The sequence below is a fragment of the Abramis brama genome (genome assembly GCF_963993115.1).
Source record: "Abramis brama genome assembly, chromosome: 5".
Taxonomy (NCBI): Eukaryota; Metazoa; Chordata; class Actinopteri; order Cypriniformes; family Leuciscidae; genus Abramis; species Abramis brama.
The window spans coordinates 13,361,908-13,377,316 of NC_139967.1; the positions used below are offsets into that span (position 1 = coordinate 13,361,908).

The window sequence follows — 15,409 nt, forward strand, 5'->3', positions numbered from 1 at the left end:
AGTTTTGTTCTTGCAGCATTCTTCTGGCTCATTTGGGATACCCGTTTTGTGATGGCCAGCACACATTATTACAGAGGAATATCTCTATTAAAGAATGATAATATATTCAGAAAACACATGTGAGCTTAAAGGTATGGTTCGGAGTAAACCCCCCTTTAATATTAAAATTAATTCCGTTCCTGGAAATGGGCGTCGTTACACGACATCCTTATGCATCGCTTTCTGCCAAGACTTTTACGTGCTTTTCCCAAATAACGGAAATGACCTCGACGTCCGACGACGTAAACAAAAACTCTTCTAGCACGTGTATTTACCTGTGTCAGCTGTGTTGTCGATGCCTCGAGAGAAAAGAAAGTGCAGAGCGCGAAAGCACCATAGTGACTGAAGGATTGCCGTAAAGCAGTATCTCTGGTTGTACGATGTGTATGACGTCATTAACACTTTAAAAGAATTTTTAAAGCAAATAAGTGACTCTAAAAAATCTAACACCCAGCAATGTGTAATTTCTTTGCATCTCCTTTCGAATACAACATTCAAATTACTAGACAAAAAATTATATCCTGAGAAAAGTGGATTTTGATGGGTATTTCGCCATAGACCTCCATTCATTCTGCACTCGCCTGCGAGCGCCCCCGCATGGACAGAGACGTGTTACTGCAGCCAGTCCAGAAACCGGAAGTAAGCAGAGAGTGCCAATTCTCTTCCTATTAGACATTCTCTGATATCATATAATATAGGCCAAAACTGCATAGCGTCGCTTTAAGACGAAAAGACAAAAGATGAAAACTGTTGAGATGATTTTTTCTTTATTATTATTATTGAATAGGACCATACAAGTTGGAATTTTTTGGACTACATATTCGCAAATATTCTATAGAAAATGGAACTCCCCATGGTAGCATATGCAGTTAAATACTGTTTAATATATTGATTGATACATATCTATTCACAAATTGACATGGGATTAGGGAGCTCATTAGAAATTAAATAGTGAAAAGCCTGTAGGGGGCAGTATAAGGTAGAAAACTGGGCAAATGCATGGGTGTTTTTTGTTTGTTTTTGTTTTTAGTTGCAAAAAAAAAAAACATGTAACAGTTAATTTGTTTCACAAAAAGGAAAAAAAAAATATTGTGAATTGGGCATACAATACTAAATCAAAGTTTATATAAAATATGGAAACACGAAACGGGCAATTGCGATAAATGTGACCATCCAGAAACAGCAAATAATGCTAAATTATACATAACTACAAGTCAAGCTGCAATACCAAACACGAACACATGGAGCCGTTTTAACCTTGCTCACTGGCTGATTCATTCAAAATCAGAATCATTAAACACAGCAGAAGCAGAACACAAATAATAATAAAAAGCATTCTGATTGTGTCAAATGCATTCGCGATGGCGGCTCGACATCATCAATGCTGATCATCAAACTGACCTGTTTGTAACTGTCTCTTCCATCTCAAAATCCTAATATTAAACAGCGCAAACAAAAAGATGAACATACAAATGAATGAAGATAGAGTTATGTGAGAACGCTCAGAAGTCATGATACATTTTAAAAACATAGCACAAAAATCTGCATCTTATGATACAACGCTCAGGAGTTAGTACCGGTTCACACAGAAAGCATAATCTTTAAAAGCGAAAACGCAAGACGCCAAACGCGGGCAGTGGAACGGGGGAAAAACGCAAGGTCTCGAGGCGCATTTTAGTTCAACTTAACTCTCAACTTTACTTCTCCATTTCCCTGCAACCACACCCACAACAACAGAGAAGAGGAAGGCTGCAGACATTTGGCCCAGGCCACTGTTGTTCCTGATGCGTCCAGTAGGGGGAGGCTGTACAGGCTAACTGGTTCCAACATGGCCATATGCACACCTTCACTCGGTTAACTAAAATTATTCATACCCTTGGTATTTTTTATAGTGTTTTTGAGTTGTCTTCTGTAATTAATGAGTTTTATAATGCCGCCATATATTTAATATGTGACAAACAACTGAAAGAATAACAACATGTGACATTTCAAGAAATATGTTATTTCATGTTTATTTTATTGACGAATATTAAAAAAAAAAAATCACCACGTTCAGAATTATTCACATCCTTTGTATTACAAAGTCTAAACTCCTTTTCAATAATCAATAGAAAAGCCTTTGTTCTTGATGACGGCCTCTAAACGCTTCATATAGGTCTCCACAAGATTTCTACAGGTCTGCTTTGGGATGTTTCCCACCTCTCTTCCTTCGCAAAATCCTCCACTTGTTGGAGATTAGAAGGCTTCCCAGCCCTGACCCGGGGTCTTCAACTCTCTCCACAAATTCTCATTCGGGTTCAGGTCATGATGTTGTTGTCCCTGAACCACTGCTTGACCACTCGCGCCGTATGCTTCGGGTCATTATCCTGCTGGTATAGGTCCAATCCTCTGGCAGGTTGAGCTTCTGTGTCGAGGCCACCAGGTTTTCATGATAGCATCTATCTTAACGAGGTTACCTGTACCACTGGCAGAGAAGCATCCCCAACATGATGTGACCACCGCTGTGCTTGACCGTTGGGATGGTATGACTGAAGGCTTCCCCTTTCTTAGACCAAACATATGCAACATCCATTTGTCCAAAGAGCTCCAATTTAGTCTTGTCTGAGGCCTCAATGCCTCCACTACGGGCATTGACAATATGCGTACATAGATCATGACTGAGTTCATTCTTCTTGGCCACGGTGACAGTATCTGAGGATAATTAAAGCTTTGTTCCCTTAATTAATACTTTACAGAGCAGGTTAATTAATTAATTAAATTAATTAGGCATAAGAATGTTAAATTGATTGTCAATGATTATGGTCATTGGATTATGAAAACCATGTGCACTTTCACAAAAGAAGGTTTTTTTCTGAGATTAGGAATATGATTCATTTTGAACAGGCTCAAAAGAGAATCTTTGGCCATATCTATTGATATGCAAATAAGGTTTAGACAACACATATGTGGGTTGTGGATAGCCAGCAACTAATAGATATTGGATTCAATGAAAGTTCCACCAAAGTAGTTTTTTTAATGGAAAAAAAATTAATAATAATAATAATAATAAAGTATTTATTTCTCCAAGGGGTATGAATAATTTTGAGCACAACTGTATATATATATATATATATATATATATATACATAAAGTGAACCTCAAGCTCAGTGTATGTTAAAAATTGGACCAAAGACTAAAAGCAAATGGCATCAGAGCCATCATAAAATTTGCCGTTTTCATGACAATCAGCTCGTGACTTGTTTTCCATTGACTGTGAATGATAATATGATTGTTGTGTAAATATGTTTACACAACCTCTTTTCTTTGTTTGTATTGTACATTTTTGTTGTCCGATCAAACAAAACCTTCACTTTCACTTCTCACAAGTGTGGATGACGAGGCCTGTGTTTATACTTAAAAGGCTTTTGGGTTTGGAGTGGTTATTTGCGTCCAGTGAGTTTCGGATGTTTGGGTACAGCTGCAGTTCTCAGGGTTCTCAAACCCATCAAGGACACGGTAGTGGACACTGTTGTCAGCTGAAGGTTAAAATCTTTCCTGTTGGCCTTCAGAAAGCCTCTGGAGCTGAAAACTTGACATGTTTTTGTTAGTATGTCTCCCAGAAAGTCTGATTATAAACCACTTTTATCTTCCATATTCTCATTAACATGTTATAGCAGCCTGTGCAATACAATCAAAGATAAGGTTTTTCTTGGAAATCCTGTGGTAGTTTCTAGTACACTTATCTCTCTTTCTCTCAGTGTCAAGGTTTTTGCTTTGAAAAGCATTAAATATAATAATAATAAAAAAAAAAATCTTTAAAAAGATTCACATTCACATCAAATTCCAGACAGAGCTGAGTGACTGAGGAAAATTCTTCGGAAAATTTATATTAAATGAATTAACTAATTAAAATGAAAGGAATACCAAAAAGAAATAAAAGCAGTATTGTAAATGTGCAGATATGACAAAGAATCATATCAGGATCTCACATCTTGAGGGTGAGATGGAGGCTGATACTCCAATTAACTTTTCTATACAACTAAACACGAATCATTGTAGCTCACTACCATCTGTTAATACTTTATGGAATAAATACCATGCAAATGTTTACCTCTGAGTCTTTCTGGTAGAACCCCATGGGTAGAACTGAGAGTTATCTGTTGCTATGATGGATTTCTGTCGTTTGGATTGCAGAGAGTTCAATTTGTATGACTAAAAAGTGCCAAGTATTGCAGTTTTTTCAGCTTTAAAATTACACAACCTGGCCATGGAAAAGCTGTTCTAAATCATCTTCCCTTAAAACGCTATTGATCTTTAGTATTAAAATAAAGTGTTTGTTAAAATGTAACTTAGCCTGAAAAAAGATTTCAATCAGAAAAATAAATCCCATGAGGCGACTCACTACACATAATGACAGCTATCTAGATAGATAAAGTTGGGTTAAGGCCAGGTTTGCCTTTTGGTTTGAATTTGAAATTTGTAGTGATCGAAACCCGGACGGTTTTTAAATGGCCAGTGCTGATAGAGAGTGTGTGATAGGTGGCTGATGTAATATGTATGTATATCAGAAACTTAAGGCCACATTTCGATCCAAATCCCTAATCTCTATTCTTAAGGCCCCAATATATTTAGGGTAAAATTGAAGAACAAATGAGTGTGATATCATTTTCGAACGAAATCTGGAACACAACTTAAACACATTCAAACGGCCATTGATGCATGACGATGACGTATTTTCTTTGACCTGGATATCTTTCTATTCACTTAGTCTATCAAGGTCAGATATGAGAACCCAGCGTGCGTTGCATTGAAATGTTTGGTATACAAACAGTAAACAAAAAGCTCAAGAAAAAAATGCGGAGGGTATATCAGGGCCTTTAGTCTGAGCTCTGATCATGATCTCATCTGATCTCTAGATTAACATCTGAATCTGCACCCTGACCCAGCATTGCAGGAGACAGTCTTGTTTCTCCATTGAAACACATTCAATGGCAGGTCAAAAACTACATTTTAAAGTAAATCAAGAAAATATGTGTTTGTATTGTGCCTGCCAAGCGGGTTTATTTTTCATGACCTTTAATGCCAAGGCTTCTCTCTCTCCTTTTCTCTGTGTGTTTAACCTTGCCCATCTCAGGGTTGGCCTTCTCCATGGAGCTTGCAGCTTTGTCCTTGAAACAAAGAACATCCCAAAACTAGATGCAGAGCCTCCTCATTCATACACCCACTTGCACACACGCTAGCACAGCAGAACAGCATGGCCTCTCGTATGTGTGTGCAGGTCTTGGCCCGTTCCAGCTTGGCTCTAGTGTGCCACCCAGGATCCACAAGACCCCATCTGAGATTTCTTCACACAGCTCCCAAACTGTGCAGTGAATCTCAACAAAACGGGTAAGGATTAAATGTACTTTGTTTGTTGTTTCACATAATGCTTTGTGTTCTGTACAGGGAATGCATTCTAATTATATTAGACCACATAATTAGGTGCTCACAAACATGTGCTTTATCCAAGAGTTTAATTCTATCTGTGCTCTGATGCCTCATTTCCTATTCATATTAAAATGTCCAGCTGGGGATGTCACATTTTTTTTAAAGAGAGATTGGAATAACATAAAATGTGCACGTCACTAGCCTAATTGCACACATCCGCAGGATTATTAGCATAAAATGATAGGTCACTGAAGAATGGTTTTATAAGAGTATGTTTTAATGATGGAATGATCTAGGCAAATCTAGTGGGCCTAGATCCAAATAAAAATGAAACACTTTGGATTTCTGATAGAATCTTTTTTCGCCCCTTTGTAATCTCCAGCCACTCTCTTATATGATTATGGTAATTGTTGCTCTCGTTCTTTGTCCTTTCTAACACATTATAATTCATATTATCACACTCTGATGATACTCTACTTTTTTGATTCAGTCATTCTCTGCTGAATGATAAAAAATGTGACTATCTCTAATAACTCTTAGTATCTTGTTGGTTTGTGTGTGTGTGTTCAATTGAACTTGATGTGAGATAAAGGCATTTCTTTCTAATGTGGAAAAAAATATATGTTAAAGAACAGTTTTCGTCCATAAATGAAAATTTGTGGGGTCCAAAACAACATTGTATAGACAAAATAAAAAAGGAAAAAATGGAAACATATCTTTTGTGCTACAAAGATGAATGCAATTATTATAATTATTATTATTGGGTGAACTATGTCTTTAAATAAACCTGAAAATAACAATAGTGTAATGAATTTAAAAGGAATTTTAAATCAGCTGATTATATTATTGGCCTTGGGATTATTTTGCCCATAGCATTTCTTTGAAGGATCATTCATCGCACTCATTATTTGTTTGGCTTCTATACATTAAAGGATCCTTCGATCGTTGAATTCTGAGCTTTTATGCACTCAAACATTAGAAGCGTTTTTTGCTCGCTTTCTTCTGCATTGTATAGTGAATGTCATAAACACTTTAGTATTTTGTTTTCATTAAGATCCTAAATAAGATGAAAAGGCCCACTCTTATCAACCCACCAGAGTACCACAGGGATCAGAAGTGCTTTTCTTCTCCACCTACACCAGATTTCTTGGAATGACCTCCATTCAAATGGAGTTTCTTATCACGTCAGTGCTCATGACACAAACTCATTCCCCAATCTGCCTCTGCATCTGTAATCCAAGAAAAGATCTCTGCATGCCTTGACATATCAGACTGGATGACTACTAATCGCTTTCAGCTCAAGTTCAGTAAGACTGACTTCTTCCTTCCTGCAAAAACCTCTTTTGAGCTCTAAAGTGACACTCAGTAACATTGTGCTGGATATCATCTTGGGCATATTGGACTATAGTAAGTCTCTCTGTAGTTGTGTGCATGCAGCATCACACAAAAATACAAGTACCACAATTATTCCATGAACCTGTCCACCAACAAAGTAATTAGTATTCGGATGATCATGTGATCTAAACGCGCTGATCCCCTTGGGCTTTTATCAGGGTACATACAATATTAATTTGTATATAAAAATGAGATATGAGGGGCAGAAGTACTCTCCGTTCAATAGGCTGTATTCATCGTATTCATAGTTTGCAGTCACGTGACTGGCACGGAGACCTGGTGGGCAAAATATCCATAGAACTGCATTACAGGGCTGTCAGTTTTCCAACTCAAAACAAGAAAAACATAAAATGTGAACTTTTGGGCACTTTTGATTCATATACAGCAGCTTCTGCAATATTCTGCAATATTTCAATCACTAAAACAACGGGACATTCTAAAATGCCTAATGTGAAAAACACCTAAAGGCCTGTTCACACCGGGATGAATTTCGCGCGCGATATTCGCCGACGTTTAACGCCTCGTGACTAAACAAAGGACGCCAATGTGAGTGTGCACACCGACATGAAAAACGCCACGCGTAAAAGCGTCATTTAAAAAAAAAAACGCCTCGGGTTCGTTTTTTTGGTTTGACGCGCCGCGTCAAAAACTATCCGACCAATGAGATTGGCGCTTTTGCTCACGTGTTTGGAGCTTCTGAAGTTACAGTAAAACACAACTTGGGGGCGCTCAAACACAAAACGGTCTTGCCGAGCACACATACGTAACGGCGAAGAAGATAAACGCCAAGTAGCGTCTACACTGGGAATAAATAAGACGAGGAAGATGCAAGGCAAGATGAATGTAGTCTCACACTGGTCTCGTTGGTGTCGGAACATAAAGAACTATATGACAAACGCGACAGTGACTACAAAAATCTTGATAAAAGAGAACTGTTATGGAGTAGTATTGCAGAGCAAATGGACCTTGTGTAACGGGATATTTCTGTTTTACATTAAGCGCCATCTAATGTCATGGAATGAATTTGCATGTTCACTCGGCTCATCGTCAGCGAAAATCGCTTGGGTGTGAACACAAAAAACGCGTTGAAAAACGCTGGCGAATAACGCGAGCCGATATTCGTCCCGGTGTGTACGGCCCTTTAGGCCTGTTCACACCGGGACGAATTTCGCGCGATATTCGCCGACGTTTAACGCCTCGTGACTAAACAAAGGGCGCCAATGTGCACACCGACGCGAAAAACGGCACGCGTAAAAGCGTCATTTTTTAAAAAACGCCTCGGTTTCGTTTTTTTTGGTTTGACGCATTGCGTCAAAAACTATCCGACCAATGAGATTGGCACTTTTGCTCACGTGTCTGGAGCTTCTGAAGTTACAGTAAAACACAACTTGGGGTCGCGTCTACACTTGCGTCTACACTGACGGAAGAAATAAGACGAGGAAGATGCAAGGCAAGATGAATGTAGAGCTGCTGGTCTCATTGGTGTCGGAACATAAAGAACTATATGACAAACGCGACAGTGACTACAAAAATCTTGATAAAAGAGAACTATGTATTTCTGTATTTCTGTTTTACATTAAGCGCCATCTAATGTCAGGGAATGAATTTGCATGTTCACTCGGCTCATCGTCAGCGAAAATCGATTGGGTGTGAACACAAAAAACGCGTTGAAAAACGTTGGCGAATAACGCGTGCCGATATTCGTCCCGGTGTGCACGGCCCTATAAAGTGCCTTAATGTACTAAAACTATTCCTATTATTGGTCCTATTAACTATTAAATAACTATTCCTATTAACTATTACTGGTCATATTATGCTTTTTAACTTTTTTAACTTTAGCTATTGTGTAATGTTGCTGTTAGAGCATAAAAAAGATCTTCAAGGTTGCAAAGCTCAAAGTCCACTCCAAAGGGAGATATTTTATTTATCAGAATCCACTTTTCAAGAACTACAACGAATGACTCGTTTTGACCACAACGCGATTTTTTCGGATCTTATGAAGTCACAATGTTACTCATTTAAATAATCCGCACCCACGGAATAAGCAAAAACGGGGCAGAGGCGTGGTTGGGATGAGCTGTGCTATAGAGAAGAGGAAGACTGCTATGTTGAAGAGATGTTTTTTTTCCCCCCACCCCGTTTTCAAAACCCCTTTGTGTGGCCTTCTTAAGGAGGATAAACTTAGTGGTTAAAATGTTTTTGTTTTTTTTAACACTGCTCCTGAATATTGTAACCCCAACATTTATTTGTGTGCTGCACATTTTATGGAGAACAGCTTGTTTTCTGTTGCTTTTGTTAGCCCTTGCTTTTGTAAGACCAAAATTAACCATGGTTTTGTTACCGATTACTCTTTGTATTACCTTAGTTTCCCGACAAATATCACGATTAAATAGTGGATAACATCGTATCTATAATGTATAAGAAAATTGCAAAAAACATACCACTCTGAAACGTCCTGTGAAATCCGTGCTTGCAAAGTCTGTGCATGAAATCCGTTCTGATTGATCCTCTTGTTTCGTTAACCTTGTCAGGGTCTAAATCGGGTTTTCAATTTTAGAAGCATCCTGAAATTTAAAATTTTCTTTCAAGACATGCATACCTATTATGCTGAGTACACACTACACGATTTTAACCTGGATTTTTTACTCACCGTCGCCGTCAAATGGCTGAAATTAGAGGCAAATCGGTGATCCTTCACGTGAGTGACAATCGCTTAGTGTGTATGATCAAAGATGTGATTTGAGAGAAGCGTTGATGCATTGCCAAGGCCTGTGAAATATTTAGCATGTTAAATAATCTGGACCTGTCTGCGAAATGTGTTACAACTGGAAATTACACTGGCGACGAAATACAGTCAATAAGAGCACAGGATATACAGGGTAAGGGAAAGTTTGGGGGCAGAAGTCATAGACCTGAAAAAAAAAAATCAGCAAGCATGGTTTCTGTAAGCAACCATTCTCTCCACCATAATCTTCTTTTTTCCATTTTTTGTTGCTGTTATCAACGCACCGACAACTTGGATCACAAGCATGTTGCGTGCATCATTTTAAGTGAAGAAATCCAGGTCTCACACAAGAACTCCTGTCTCATGCATGATCTTACTTACGTTATTTCCTGCATCAATTCTTGCGTGTGTTTGGTTATGAAAGGGAGTTTGTAGACCAGACTGAGTTGTCTGTGATTCTTCCTATTGAAATGTTGTGTAAAATGTGACCCCTGTCGCCGATCCGTTGTGTAATGTGCACACAACAGCAACTAAATGGTACCCCAGACAGTCGTGTCGTGTGAGAAGAACAGCGATCCGCCAACTTTGGAAATTGTGTACCTGACATTACTCACACCACTACTTCCACATGTTATACCCTTTTTCCTCATATATATCTTTATGTAAGAAAAAATAGTAAATATTTTTAAAGGCCCCAGTAACTTGCAAAAACCTCAACTAATTAGTCCTGCCAAGTGTGATAAGGAAAGTATGAACCAAAGCAAAAGTACAAAGCTGTCAAACTTTGCAGGGATGTAACAATGTGCCATTCACGAATGGATGGTAACGAAATGTGTTCAGAGTCTCCTGTGTATAGTGCATGAGTCATCGATGAAAAGTCTGGAACAGGAATAGTCACATTAAAATTTGACATGGCATGTGTCATATGCTTCATAGAACTACATAATGGAAATTCAAAAAACATATAGTCCCAAAGCAAGTTAAATAAGAGTTGTGTTTTATAAATTACTGAAAGATTAGTTTGTCTTTTTAAAATAAACTCTACAGAGACTGAAATTTTGCCAGTCAGATTTTTTGCAGAGTTGGACTAACATGGATAATGTGATTTGTAGCTCTGCATGGTCCAGCATGTATACACATAAATCGGCCTCGCCATTGTGCGCCTGAGGTGACGTACTTGATGATTTAAATATTCAGTTACACAGTGTAATTTATCCAGACAAATGAAGTATGTGGCTCGATTACGCAAAACCCCATTGTAGCTCAATTATGACTGCTCATTTAAACACAATGACAAGGAAAAATGCTCTAGTCAGCATCATTTCATTTTCAACTCAGTTTTCTACTTGTAATAAGCCCACTAAACTTTGAACTGTAGCCTTTTTTCCAGGCCATTGCTATCCAAATGCACTGTTTAAAGATGGTAAAAGACCAGAATATCATGTTTACAGTCATGTTTACCTTGTTTTCTGACAAACATCTCTTTAAAGTTGTTTTTGTGTGTGTGTCAGTGCCAATAGCCTCTTGGGCAGCGCTCCGACATATAGCACAACTGCGCTACAGCGACCCGAGTTAGATTCCCGGCTCTATCCAATAAAGCCATAAAAACTCTAAAAAGTTTACATAAAAAAAAAATTAAGTAGGGTTTTTTTTCATCTGGAATCTCAAAATAAAGGTGTCTGTTCTGTGTTTCTTTAAATATATAACTGTCTGTGATTTACAGGCATTTCATTAATGTCTGAGCCATTATAAGGTCTACCCCTTGCAAATGAATGACAAAGAGATTGCGAACACATTCAGCAATTAAGACTAATCAACATCCTTGTGCAATCAAGAGTGGAATTAGTGCAGATCACTGCAGATTCACCCTCTTTAAAATTCACACTCAAAAAAATATCCCTACTACACTACCTGACTTATCAACTCAACCCATTGCTTGCAATTCTATTTTTACTTCTAAGAAGGCTCTACCAAGAGGATCAGTTCAATGAAATGAGTTTGTGTGTATCTGTGTGCTTGTTCTCAGTTCCTCTGACTCTAAAGTGCTGGTGCACTTTGTAAATCAGTCGGGGGTGAAGAGCAGCGTTTTTGTCACAGAGGGAGAGAGTCTTCTAGATGTTGTCATCAAGAAGAATCTTGACATCAGCGGCTTTGGTAATGACATTTTTGTGTGTTATTTTGGCTCCTTGTGATCGTTCTAAGTCCCATCTGTTTTAAGTGGTGTGTGTGTGTGTTATGGAACTTTTGATCCATAACGATGTCCACGCTACTTGTTTTAAAGGGATAGTTCACCTAAAAATGAAAATTAGCTCATGATTTACTCACCCTCAAGTCATCCTAGGTGTATATGACATTCTTCTTTAAGACGAATACTATCGGAGTTATGTTAAAAAATGTCTTGGCTCTTCCAAGCTTTATAATGGTAGTGAATTGTTGTTTTTTTGTTTTTGAAGTCCATAAAAGTGCATCTATCCATCATAAAAGTGCTCCACATGGCTCTGGGGGGTCAATAAAGTCCTTCTGAAGCGAAGCGATGCGTTCCTGTAAGAAAAATATTTATTTTTAACATGTTACAATGTAAAATTCTAGCTTCCGGCCAAACGGCCATACGCAGTCTACTTGCACCTAATGCATGCGCCAAATATGGATATTTTTCTTATACAAACACATCACTTTGCTTCAGAAGGCCTTTATTAATCCCCCAGAGCCGTGTGGAGCACTTTTATGATGGATCGATGCACTTTTATGGACTTCAAAACAGAAACAGCAACTCACTGCCATTATAAAGCTTGGAAGAGCCAGGACATTTTTTAATATAACTCCGATTGTATTCGTCTGAATGTCATATTCACCTAGGATGACTTGAGGGTGAGTAAATCATTGGCTAATTTTCATTTTTGAGTAAACTATCCCTATTTTTATCTGTTCTAACCCATTTTGCTATACAGTATGGCTTATTTATGACCAAATAATTTTTACTTAAAGTCAGCATAAAGTTGGGATCATCTTTCATAAAGTCTTTTCTTCTCTATTGTAACATATAATCAAGAGAAACAGCTTCTCAAACGAGAAAAAATGTAGGGAGGGACTTGATTTCCATAAAGTTCCATCAACAATTGATTGGTTCTAGAGGTTTGCATATTTTTTTAGTCCCCCTCCAGGAAGATTCTGTCTCACTCCTGCTACATAGAAGTTATATTTCTAGATGTTCTTGCCCACAACTGTTTTATCCAATTCCCGCCTGCAAAATCCTGCAGGTAGAAATCTATGGATTTCTCAGTCCCATTCCAGTGAGATTCTCTTCCACTCTAGTGTCATAGTCAATTTTTATTTTTTTCAATTTTCACACACAATGCTTCAGACCTCACCTTGTTGCATTTGTCACAGCAGGCAAGAGCAAGGTGCTTTACCTATATGCATACAACCGAAAAACATGGAGAATATCAAACCCTGCTCCTGTAAATCATTCATTTATATTACATAATTTTGTTGCGAGGGGTGTAGGATATGTTAATCTTTTTGATTCAAGATTACCAGGGCACATGAACAAAAAAAAAAATATGATGAAGGCCTAAATGGATAAGTAATTTATAATAAATACTGCAGTTTTACATAAACAATAAAAATGTACCTGATGCAAATGTCAAAATTAGTGCTGGGAAAAAATTAATCGCGATTAATCGCATCCAAAATAAAAGTTTGTGTTTGCATAATATATATGTGTGTACTGTGTATAATTATTTTGTATATATAAATACACACATATGCATGTATATATTTAAGATTTGTATTTATTTATATATAAATTATTTATATTTATATATAATATAAATTATGTATAAATGTACAGTATATACATGCAAATATTTCTTAAATAAATACATGCATATGTGTGTATTTATATATACAAAATAATTATACACAGTACACACACATATATTATGCAAACACAAACTTTTATTTTGGATGCGATTAATCGCGATTAATTTTTTTCCAGCACTAGTGAAAATATATAAAAGCACTGTTTATAAATTATGTTTACAGAACTACAAATTAAGGCCCTATTTATTTATACTTTGACAGTTCTTAGCATTCTTAGATAATAAATAAAATGATAAAACTGTGTGTGTGTGTGTTAGGAGCGTGCGAGGGCACTCTGGCCTGTTCCACCTGTCACCTGATATTTGAGGAGAGCGTGTATGACAAACTGGAGCCAATAGTGGATGAAGAGACTGACATGCTGGATTTGGCATACGGACTCACCAAGACGTAAGACACTTCGATCTGAAGAGTCAGAGTGTCTGACTGAGTCTCTAACGCTTTGAGTTAGAATGATGTAAGAGGATTTGTCTATTTTAAGATAAGAAAAAGAGCACTGCAAGATATTAACAATGCACTACAATGTTTTCGAAAATGTAGAAAGAATATGGCTGATTCAAATAATCCAATTATATTACGTTGGGTACTGACCTGCTCAAGAACACTGAAACATGTTGCTAGCTGGTTGTCTAATTCAAATGCATCCTATAGTTTAATCAACAATATTCACAACATAAACATAAAATGACAACTTTTTGCACAGACAGTGAAGAAAATGCTTGAACAAAGCTGTGTGCTATTCTGAATGCATGCACTTTTGATGTAACAATGTTATGCAATATCCTAAATGTTCTCTAAAATACAAATGAATAACATACTCCTAAACAGTAACTGTTTAAATTATATTATTACAGGGGTCTCAGGTTTCACAAGGACAGTTTTCACATATTGCTTTTTTAATGTTGATGAATCTTTATTTAAAATGAAAGTGTGTGTGTGTGTGTGTGTGTGTATAATTATAACAATAATATAATAAATCATAATTTTTTTAGACAATTTGGGTACAGTTTGACACCATTTTGCACATTATCATTATCTAAAATGTATTATCAATATCTAAAATGTTACTTTTATCAACTAAAATTATTCATAATTTATTCATTAATCAGAGTGATAAGGTAAACTTTTACTTAAACAAAAACTATACTGTAAAAAAAACTTTCTTTGTCCGTTCACTATGCTAATAATTTTGTATCGCTGTTCTGTCATTGGCTCAGATCTCGTTTGGGGTGTCAGGTGACTGTGGAGCACTGGATGGATGGAATGACTGTTCGCGTTCCGCATGAGATCAATGATCAACGAGGAAAACAAGAGGCAGTGAGCAGCAAATGATACTCAAGCACTCACACGTAAATTACCATGTTAACTTAACACTTAATATACAGTCAGTTCTGTCTAAAACTGATTTTGTATTGTTCTGTTTTAATGGCATACGAACATTGTACTTTACACTTCCACAAAATAATAAAATGAGTGTGACCAACCAGTATGCCCCTGGAAATCACCCAAATTAATCTTAACACAAGAACGAATAGGATGAATATTTCTAGCCTTGAGTGATGTTGTGATTTTGAAGCTTACTGGAAATAACCTTTTAAAATGTATTACAATATTCGCATATGTTCATCGTTAGATGTACTGTATATGTGTACAGAGGACTTCTCACTGTTTGTCACGCATATGAGCTGTGTCAGAGACAGAGCCTTGTGCCCGAACATTGCTGCCTTTGGATAATACTTAATGTAATCATGATTTTTTTTTTAATGGCTAGTATGGTGAAGATTCAGGGTGAAATTATATCAGATATCTTACTGCAGCCAATGTTGTGGTTTTTTTAAGGGGTTTTGAAGAAGGGCAAAGCCTATGACACAGGCACACACGTGCATGTCGAGCAGAGCAGACATTCAATGGCTTGATCTCACCTGCATGTATGGAAGTAGTTTAAAACTACACATGGATCAGTGT

At 37.2% G+C, this 15,409-nt stretch overlaps 1 protein-coding gene across 1 annotated transcript; it reads left to right on the forward strand.

Moving 5' to 3' along the window:
- The first annotated feature begins 5,157 nt into the window (after positions 1 to 5,157).
- fdx1b (ferredoxin 1b) lies at positions 5,158 to 14,933 on the forward strand. The gene is made up of 4 exons (XM_084114396.1): positions 5,158 to 5,406; positions 11,592 to 11,719; positions 13,705 to 13,834; positions 14,662 to 14,933. Exons 1-4 carry the CDS (start codon positions 5,273 to 5,275, stop codon positions 14,774 to 14,776), a joined length of 507 nt encoding a protein of 168 aa, XP_083970522.1. The 5' UTR covers positions 5,158 to 5,272; the 3' UTR covers positions 14,777 to 14,933.
- The last annotated feature ends 476 nt before the right edge of the window (positions 14,934 to 15,409 follow it).

Bases quoted from the DNA above. Each gene is read 5' to 3' on its own strand.
- fdx1b (XM_084114396.1), top strand. From the start codon at position 5,273: ATGGCCTCTCGTATGTGTGTGCAGGTCTTGGCCCGTTCCAGCTTGGCT. The intron at 11,720-13,704 runs GTAATGACATTT...TGTGTGTGTTAG, and splicing joins TCTTGACATCAGCGGCTTTG to GAGCGTGCGAGGGCACTCTG. The intron at 13,835-14,661 runs GTAAGACACTTC...TCATTGGCTCAG, and splicing joins GCATACGGACTCACCAAGAC to ATCTCGTTTGGGGTGTCAGG.